This window comes from Chrysochloris asiatica, unplaced genomic scaffold, assembly GCF_000296735.1.
Source record: "Chrysochloris asiatica unplaced genomic scaffold, ChrAsi1.0 scaffold00172, whole genome shotgun sequence".
NCBI classification, from domain to species: Eukaryota; Metazoa; Chordata; class Mammalia; order Afrosoricida; family Chrysochloridae; genus Chrysochloris; species Chrysochloris asiatica.
This window is the reverse complement of record NW_006408690.1, coordinates 3694598-3705302: the sequence shown is the minus strand read 5'-3', so window position 1 is coordinate 3705302 and position 10705 is coordinate 3694598. Positions and strand designations below refer to the sequence as shown.

Genomic DNA, 10705 nt, shown 5'->3' with positions numbered 1-10705 from the left:
TTATTTAATAAAAAACTGTTCTAAAATATTTCATTAGTCATAATGATAGTAATATTTTTTTAAAGTATATGGAAAGGCATGATGCATTTTAATGACTATAATCATTTAGATTTTGATTTGTATCTGTATGTCTACAATCCTGTTTTTAAAAAGACCATTTTATATATGGTCCACCTGGGGCATAATTAAGGGCATTTTAATGAAGTTTCAATGCTTGTAGGCAGAAATATGGTTTACCAACAGCTAAACAGCATCATTTATTTATCAAAGACAAATGATACTCTTGAGAGAGAAAAACAATCAACAATTTTACCTTCCAAGGAGCTAAAGGCACAGTGTTTAGTCATATCTAGCTGAATACTCAACCATACAAACATCACTTATTTTCAATTTAGTAACTGATTGACATCTCTCAAACGAGCTATTTTCAAAATCCTGATCTTTATTTTCTTTAACACATTTGCTATGAGTTGCTAATTTGCACTAGGTCTCATCATAAGAATAACCAAAATTAGATAAATGTGACAAAAAACTGACAAAGTGTTTCACACCTTTGAATTATACCAAGTCAGGAAGGGGGGACAGTGTTGCATAAGGAGACTACTGCAATGCTACTTATACTCTTGAAATGAAACCAGCTATGCATCCATAGCAAGACTGCAATCATCTCACTTCCAATTTCTTCCCCTCAAGAACAATTTGAATCTCTTTGGCATCCAAAGTCTCATAGGTCAGTAAAGCTTCTGCTAGATTCTTATGCTCCTTTGCATGAGTCTTCAAGATATGTTTTGCTCGTTCATATGAGTCCTAAAACAAAAATGTATAACGAATATCATCATATGAATGAGATGAAAAGTGAGACGAAATAAAAACCAAAATTAGTAAAACACTTCAACAGCCTTTCAAAAGGTGAGTTAATCTATCAGCTCATGAGTACAGCTCATTTCTGACAATGCTGTAACCTTTGTTTATTCAATGTTAATACCATTATTTCAACATTTAATTGCATTTTTACCTTTATAAAACTGGTTAGAATATACAAAAATGAATTTACCAACACCAAGAAGCATACATCAAATAAACATAATACAATTATTAAACACAGACATCAGATAATCTGAGCATGATCTCTGTAAGACAATAAAAGAAAAATATAAAATATATCATGGAATATTAGTATTATAGCTAAAACTCAAGGTGAAATTAGGAATTGAAAACCTTTAAGTCTCTTGGAATGAAAACTGAGTTTTATAACATAGTTGGTTTTATAGACTACTATTAAGTCGTCATTCTTTTGAATTTCATGTACACTTGAACCCAAGATACTATAGTAACTGATAAGCATTTCCCCTTTATACTAACAATGGATAAAAAAGAGTATTTTATACCTAATGGATGAAAGAGTATTTCCAATCTATCCTTGTGAAGAGACAAAGGATCCAGTTTTAATCATTATTTCTGAGTTTTCAGAAATGTACTACAGCAAAGAAAGATTTTTTTCCTATACACTCAGTAACATAATTAATAAGGGAAAGAGAAGGAAGATTCTGGGAAGGCCATCCAAAACCGCTTCTAAATGTTTTTGTTAAACTTTCTATATCCTAATCTACTCTAGGGAGCCCTAGATTGGACTGGAAGGTCAGTTTGGAATCGCAAGTATGGCAATTCAAACTTACCAGTTGCTCCTCAGAAATCCTATACAAGGACACTATGAGTTAGAACCAACTCAACAGCATTTAACAACAATAACAAATGACTCCAAGCATTCACTCCTTCTCCCTTCTTGAGCTAATAAAAATCTGGTTCTCTACTATGGATACTCCTTTCCCTAAACCCTCTCACAACCAAACAAAAAATCCACTGCCATTGAGCTGACTTTGACTCATGAAGACCCCCGTGCTACAGAGTAAACAGCTCCCTAAAGTTCTTTTGGTTCTAACCTTTATGAAAAGGAGTACACAACAGTTAAACACTGAGGTGCTATCTGAAGGGTAGGCAGTTTGAATCCAAGAAGTGAACTAACCCTGTAACGATTACACATAAGAAAACCCTATGTAGACAGCGGTAAATAGTGATGCATGCTCAAGCTTGGAATAACAGGGCTCTGGGATACAGGGATCGAGGCATAGTCTGAAGCGAGGAAATAATGCTAACATGCTTGACTGTCATGAATATTGGTTTCTATTGCCTACTACTGTAAAATAGACAATTGAGCAGTATAGAAAGGAATGTCGGGAAACATGATTATAGAAAGCTTGTAAACCTGTCTTGTCTTCAGTCTATAACTGATTGGAATACCTAACAAGGGGTTCTAGAACTTGCCCAGTGAAACAGGCCTCTCCCGGAGTCTTTGCAGTATATAGGACTTTAGGTGGAATTCTGAACCCCATACAGAACCTTCTGAGGTGGGACATTCCCACTAGAAAGGACAAGCAAACCAGCCTGGAACAGCTAGAGTGACAGAAGATACATCTTCAAAGAAGAATCAGCAGGAAAAAACCAAAACTAAAATGGCAGTATGACTGGTTACTACAAGAACAAACAAGTTGTTGATCATGAAGCCATTAAGACAAGCAACCGGGTCCCTTCAGGACAAACCCCGCTCCAAGACAAACTCAAAGGGAACACAGAAACAGGCATGTAAGTGTGCTGGAGAACACACTGGTCTACTGGTGAGTGGAAGAAGGGGAAAGGCAGCAATGAAAAAAATGGGCTAACTTCAACCATGGTCCATAGACTCCCTTTGACCTGGAGAAAGACAGAGAGAAGAGGACGAGCTGGTTGGTCCAAAGTGTGGTGAGACCTGGGGACTCCTGAGCCCATGGATAAAGACACAGCCACAGAGGGCTAGAGCTGAGAGTGAAGCATCCAGCTGATATGAAGTGAGGGGAAATGCACAAGAAGGCCCAAACTTGCACATAGTACCCATTTGACCTAGCCTCGATTGCTTGATAATTGTTAATCAGAACTCGACTAGAGGAAGATAAAAAAAAAAAAAAAATTTTTTTTGATAAAGGAAACAAGTGTAAATTGTTGCAGTTTAATGAACGTGACCTATATTTATGGATGTAGTAGCTCAAAATACCAACTGAGCGGGAAGGAGTCTTCACATCAAGTATCAATGCTATCCCCTCTGTATACAGGGTATACAGGGAGGGCAACTTAGACATTAACTACGTAAAATGAGGAGGTGCTCAAGGCACAAAGTGACTGGCTTACAAGTTTTCAAGAGGGAGTTTAGTTTAAGAGTGTGCGAGGGAAGATGGAATCCCCACTGAATAGTTTTAATCTTGTCTAGATGGGGCTGGTGAAGAGATGGGGATAAGATTCTTATGATTCAACAGTAATTGTTATCATGACGAACTGCGACTGTCACAGTTGTAAATGGCGAAGTTTTGTAACAAAAAGGGGGGAGTAGTTAAACTTGCAGTCCAGAAACAGAGGATCCTAGGACCATCAAGGGAGAGGAGCACAAGCAGAATTCGGGACCTTATCCAGAGAAGCAGCGATACCAGAGATGGAGGCAAAGATGGGGACAGGGACAGAGGAAGCAGCTGAGGATTCTGGACTCAGAAAAAGAGGAATTGAGTGCTGGCAGCTAGGAGGCAGGCTTGCAGAATGTGTTATATTATTATATATTCCTGAGTGTTTTTGTGTACATCCCCCCACCTCACCCACCAAAAAACCCCAGAGGGAATGGAAGCAAATTTTGTTGAATGATGATTTAAAAAAACAGCCTTTGCATAGTGAATAAAACACAGGTAAACATTAAAAAGGAAGAAAGAAAGAAAGAAAGAAAACTTCTATGGCAGTTCTACTCTGTTAAATGGGGTTATTATGAGTCAAAATCAACTGCTAGCAATTAATAATCTTATAGAAAACCATCAATCCTGTCCTCCATGGTACTCCTACGTAGACTTGAATGACCAACTTTTCAGTTAGTAGTCAAAAGCAAACCATTTGCATTTGCAAATTATGCCTCCCCTCTTATCTTCGATACTTCAGGGCAGTTTTTTAACAAAGAAGTGAGGTCTGTTCCTAACACCGCAATACTACCCTCTTGTATAAAGTACTATTCTTGTGAGGTCCATACCATTTGACTATATCCTTATTCATCTCTCTTTATTGTACCATCTAGCAAATACCCGCTTACATTCCTGAGTCACCAAAGGTATTTGGCACTCAACACAGTTTTCCTTTTTATCTGAAGTTCAATGACTTCAAGGATAGATAACTTCAGCATTCACACAGAATGCATCCAGTCTCTCCAATAAACTCCAGACCTATCTCCCAACTTGAAATCTTTACTCAAAGCCTAGCCTAGGCCTAGTAAATCATCTCAGTGAAGCTAGTCTTATACATTCCTCTAATCTATATTTTGGACACTGCAAATCAAAAGGGCCTTTATTTATTCTGTATTCTTAGCTCATACACATTGTTGGGGAAAAAGTAAATAATATTTGCTAAATAATTAAATGACAGGATGGGAAAACAAGAAACACAAAGACTCAATAAACAATATTCCCCATTCTAATACATCTTAGGGAGTTGAAGCTAAGGTACAATTGAATTCTATTAGCCATAGAGATAAACTGTTCTTAGCCATAGACAGCATAAACATCCAATGCATAATCAAAGGTTCCCTAAAAATGTATTTAAATCATGTTTGAAGTGCTGTACCCTCTTATTTTTACTACATAGGGGCATTTTTAATGAACAGAGGGCCTTCATTTATTACCAGTTTATAAACACAATATTTAGTCACATTGTATATAAATGAAGAAATAAGGTATAAAAAATATAATTACCCTTAGAAGGATTCTTATTTCTTGTTCAATAGCAGATTGAGTTTCTGGACTCAGTTTCCCTGTATCATTGTAGGTCATAACTCCAAGCTAAAGACAAAAGAAACGAACTACTCAATACATAACACCAAAAAACACTAATAAAGGTAACAGAAAAAGTACTACACTACATCTAAGGAAACAAATATCATGAGGTTAAAACAAAAACAAACAATACAAAAGTGAATGTCTTAAGGGCAAAGAAAAATTTCATCATCCTTCTGAAAATATAAAAAATAGTAAAAGTGTGAGCAAGATTGAAAAAAATCTCTAAAGAGGCAGGTTCTGAGTAGTTTGTTAGAATGCCTCGAAATGTCTTCTAAGTTCAGAAAACCCCAATTCAGAGTGTAGACGTGCTGCATGGAGTTACAGTGACAACATTGGAACGAGAAAAATACGGAAAGGGGAAAGTAGAGCTTAGCAAGCAGGCTCTTTTATGCCATATGGTGAGAAAATTATCATCGGTTTCTTAGTTCATGAGATAATAACTATTAATTTCGGAGCAGGATAAAAGTGCTACATATTTGTTTCTCAGAAAAATAAAATTAGAACACAGAATGAACTTCCTCAAGTCCGTCTGAACTGAAAACAAAACAAAACAAAACAAAAATGAAAGAAACCTCTCTGACAAAAAGGCAATTGGCACATCATCTGAGCATAAACATCTGATACTTAGAAAATAAAATTAGTTATTACCTTTTCACTCATTCCAAATTTGGTAACCATCCGTTTTGCTATTTTAGTTGCATTATCAAAATCACTGGAAGCTCCTAAAATAAAAACATATGCATATAATTTCATTTAAAAAAAATGTATTTAAACCAACAAACTAAAATTTAAATTAAAATTTATATTTTTACTTAATATAGTTTATGTGGAAACTAAACTATATATTCTTTGTAGTTTACCTGTTGTAATATGGTCAGTTCCAAATATAAGCTCCTCTGCCACTCTTCCTCCCATACTAACATCCATTTGTGCAAGTAGCTGGGATCTTGTTTCATTCCACCTGTCATTTTCAGGCAACAGGGACACCTAGATAATTCAAAAACAATGAAATAACCAAAGGACACAGTTCAGAAACAGGTTAAAAAACAATGATTGGTTAGCTCCTACTACAGTACTCAATACCATGATGCCCAAATCCAAAGACATTTAATACAGATGGTCATTAGGTAACTGATGATAAAACCTGCAATTGATAAAGTAAGAAAAACTCTTCATAAAGCAAAAGTGCATTTTACAAAGAATAGGTAGAAAATACTGCAATAGAATGTTTTATTCCTAGCTGTCCAAATCTGTTAAGCATGTCTTTAACTGGAAAGATATACAATGAGAAGGTAACATGTACTAAATATAAAAGACAAGTCACTATGACAGGTAAGTTTTTCTCTTAGGGCAGAAGAGCAATTAGATACTTAAGGAATACATTTTCTGTCATTCTTTAATTAAATTTCACAATATAAATATATGATGATAAAAGAATCATACTAAGAAAACATTCATAGGCATGTCTGATTTCAGGAAATAAAGGCTGTATAAAAAACTAGAAGTATACACATTTTTTTAAATACATGTTTTAAACAGTAATTTCCCACATAAACTACATTAGCTAAAAACGTGCTGAATTTCCTACATTTGCTCTTTTTGAAAGCAAATAAAAAGCTATGAAATACTTACATGCCCAAGTGTTGGTCCTCGAGGCATGATTGTAGCTTTATTGATAGGCATTGCATCTTTAGTGTAATATGCAATAATAGCATGGCCAGATTCATGATATGCAGTAATGGTTTTGTTTTTGTTATCAATTTCTACACTTCTACGTTCAGGGCCTAAAGTTAAACATTTAAGAAACATTAAAAAGGATTTAAATGAATGAAATACATTATCCTTAAAATAAATCTTATAGTAACAGGACCTAATCTTACTAATAACTATCTTGACCACAGTAATAGTTACTTTAAAAAATGAGAATTCACTCTACAACATAAGAAAATCCTAATATTTTTGTTAATTGAAAACCAAAATTGTTTAAAACTGTCATCTTAATCCTTCTTTTGGAGTCCTGGTGTGGTGCTGTCAATAAGCACTGGACTGCTAATTAATGCTGGGGTTTCAAACCACCAGCCACTCCTCGGATACAGAGCTGCTATGAGTCAGAACCGTCTCAACAGCACTTAACAACAACAATAAAACCTTATTTTAAAAGAGAAAGCTTCATTCTAAACAATAAACTTCCAATTTAATGTGAATGTCAGAATGAAGCTGTTTCAAAGTCAATCCAAAATTAACTACTGAGAAGAAATAAAATTCACCATCCTTATAACAATATAGGACAAGAGGAATTTTCCATGATCGTTACTAGTATCATAAAATCTATCTGAATATAATTGCTCTGTAAGTGGCCAGACTGGTATCTTCACACACATATTTACATGTTCTATTTAACTTTGTTACTGTTTTCTCTCTTCAGTTAAAAGAAAGACTTCCTAAGAAAAAAAAAACCTAACAAACATACTATAGTATAAAACTATGTTCTACATACTGATAAAATAGGTATTGTAAATAAAATAAATGTTACTGCTTATTGGGTACCTCTCTCGATGGCACTGGACTCTCAAATTGGGCAATAGTGAAAATACTCATTACAAACCAGATACTGAAGTTTTAGAGTAAGATTATATTTCAAAACAGTCAAAAACACTTTAAAAGAATAATTGATTCTTTAACATATCGAAAATGATACAGTAGACATAATAAGACAAAAATTGTACCCATTAGAATTTTATCTTTGGAAAATTCTAGTTCCTTCATGGTAACCATTTCTTTTCCATCAACAGCTGCTTTTAAAGCAGCTTGGTTCACAAGATTCTCCAATTCTGCTCCAGAAAAACCAACAGTGCCTCGAGCTATGATTTCTGGATCAACAGCTATGTAAAAAGAAAACACACTGTGTAAAACAGAATCCTAGAGTGGTAATTTTTTTGAATAATAAAGACAGTGAAATAATTAATATTTGATTCTAAAGAATACTAATAGAAAAGTCTTCACTATGTAAAGAACTCACAATTTCAAGGGAAAGCCAATTAAATAGCTATGTAAAACAAAGAAAAGTAGAAGTGCCCACATATAAATTACAAATATTTAAATTTGGTTTTATTGTTATTAACCTAACCACAAACTGAAAAAACAAACTCCTAGACAGTATTTGCTTTATGAATTTCATCTTAAGTTCTCCTCAAGATCAGCACTGGATTTTTGTAAATGCTTTTCAACATATTGGTCTCTCTGGTAGTATTTCTTTTGCTGCCACCAAATGGTTGAGATGTTTAAACAAAGAGTTTAAATTTTTAACCTTGGGGGGGGGGGGGACAGATTAGCATTAGAGTCCTGTAGTATCAGCACTACTGGACTGCTACTGCAAGGTCAGTGGTTCAACCCTACCAGTTGCTCTTTGGAAATTCTATACAGTGTCACTATGAGTGGGAACTGACTCTACAGGTCTTAACAACAACAAGATTAGCATTACAGAAAATGTATTTCGCTTTCTGAAATTCAGCTAACTTTTAAAATAATACAGCTGTAGCTTTATTAATGAAGTGGGTCCACAAAATTAGAAAATTTCCTTCTATTTAGTTTTATAGTTTGCTTTTCCACTCTTCGGCTCCAAATTGGATGTATTAATAAGAGCTACTATTTCTAAACAATTTAAATGTATTTTTATCTTGAAATATATTACCTATCTAAGTAAAGAAAATTTTATTTAAAATAAAGGTTTGAAATCACAGAATTTCCTGGGTACAAATGAGTTAAGGAATAAACCTTGTCCAAAAGGGATATATACATAAATTGATATTTTAAAACATTTATTAAGGACTAACAACAGGGTGGATGAATATTTTATAAAGTAATGTTTGTACTGCAAAAATGGACTTACACTGATCAAACTTTATTTTATTGAGATACCATTTCAAAATTTCTGTTCGACCTTTCACATCTGGCCTTGGAACTGTAACTTGCATGTCAAAACGACCAGGACGTATTAAGGCACTAAAGGAAGAACACACACACACACACACGTATATTAATATGCCATTTATGCTAAAGTTCAAGTTAAATAGCACTGACTCAGTAAAGTGTGTGTTGCTCTGATGTAGAACAGGTTTCTGCAGAGCTTCCAGACTAGGCAAACTAGAAAAAAAGGCCTGGTGTGATCTACAGCTATGGATCACAATGGTCCAATCCTCAATAGCAGCTAACAACGTTGATAAGAATGAGTTTTGAAAATAAACGCTCAGTTTCTTTTAAAACATACCTCAAGTAACAGACACAATAATCTGAAGGCAAAACAAGGGTTTATAAGGGTTCATATAGATCTACGCATCTATGCAATACACACCCTCAGAAACAAAAGGATGCAAGGAGATCCACCAAGGAACACAGTTCATAGTGGCCTATTCTGAGAATTACAAGGAGCACTTGACAAAATGGTTAAAGCACGTGGCTGCTGGGTCTGTAGTTTGAAAACACCAGCTGCTCTGCAGGATAAAAGATGTGGCTATCTGCTTCAGTATAGACTACAGCCATGGAAGCCCTGTCCCAGGAGTCAGAACTGACTTGACAGCAATGTGTTTGGTTTCTTTCTTTCTTTTATTGAGTTCGACATGCCCATCTCAACTGCTAAGTCCAAAATATTAGACTAAAATCTTAGCTAAAGATAATTATTAGATCAAACAAATATATGAACAGCACATTATTATACAATAAAAATATAATTCAAATACAAATTTTAATTTAATGCTAACTTTAACACCACAGTGTATTTTATTTAAAAAACTGCTCACCACTGGAAAAAAGTGTTTTGAAATACGTTAAGAAATTTTCTACCATTAGATTCAGCGATAACCCATTTACAGTACATAACTCAGAGTTTTCCCATGTTCACTGTTGTACAAGCATCATCACAACCAAATTTTAGAGGATATTCACCACCCAAAAAAGTCCATTAGCAGTCACTTCCTATTCTCCCCCGCATTTGGCAACCACTGAAGTACACCTTCAGACTTTATAAACAACATTAAAATCATACAACATGTGATCTTTTATAACTGGTTCTTATTCTCTTACAACAGTATTTTCAAGATTCATCCACACATATATCAGAACTTCACAAACGTCTTTTTAATACTTACTTATCTAATGCTTCTGGAAAGTTTGTGGCTCCTATGATAATAACACCTTCATTGGGTTTAAAACTATTAAGGAACAAAGATGAACTGTTTTTAATGGTTAAATAAAGCATAGTACACATATACAAACACTATAAAAAATTGTTTGTCATTAATCTTTGTAACAGTCAAGTACAGGAATTGAGTTTTTAATGTCCAAACAAATAAGGCATCCTGGGTGTGGTGATGTAGATAAACACTGCTAACCACAAGGTCAGTGGTTCAAACCAATGAGTCATTCCTTGGAAACTCTATACAGGGTCACTATAGTCACAACTGACTTGATGGAACTAACAACAGTTGTTCTTAAAAAGAAACAAATGCCAGGGCAGTTCAATAAAAATGGCAATTATCCATCACCAAAAGGAGCTCTGATAGCGTAGTGGTTATGAATCGGGCTGCATTATGAAACAAGGTCAGCAGTTCGAAACTACCAGTATTCCGCGGGAGAAAGATGAGGTGTTCTGCTACCATAAAGATTTACAGCCTCAGAAACCCTGTACAGGGTCGCTATGAGTCGGAACCGACTCCGTGGCACATGACAACAACAATATCCATCACCAAAACATTTGTGATTACATACACCTTCATAACACTTATTCTACTTTGGAAGTAACATAAAAACCTTGGGCA

The 10705-nt window shown here is 34.8% G+C and overlaps 1 protein-coding gene across 2 annotated transcripts in view; it reads right to left on the bottom strand.

Moving 5' to 3' along the window:
• Positions 1–323: 323 nt before the first annotated feature.
• YME1L1 (YME1-like 1 ATPase) overlaps positions 324–10705 on the bottom strand; it is a 59432-nt gene continuing 49050 nt past the window's right edge. The window contains exons 11-18 of one of the 2 annotated variants that reach the window (XM_006871675.1): positions 10037–10099; positions 8782–8894; positions 7619–7774; positions 6525–6676; positions 5753–5879; positions 5541–5614; positions 4809–4895; positions 324–807 (exon numbers count right to left, since the gene is read on the bottom strand). In XM_006871675.1, the coding sequence (XP_006871737.1) occupies positions 664–807; positions 4809–4895; positions 5541–5614; positions 5753–5879; positions 6525–6676; positions 7619–7774; positions 8782–8894; positions 10037–10099 (916 nt within the window). In that variant the 3' untranslated portion in view covers positions 324–663. The remainder of the gene's footprint in view (positions 808–4808; positions 4896–5540; positions 5615–5752; positions 5880–6524; positions 6677–7618; positions 7775–8781; positions 8895–10036; positions 10100–10705) is intronic. The other variant, XM_006871674.1, reaches the window with a different exon arrangement.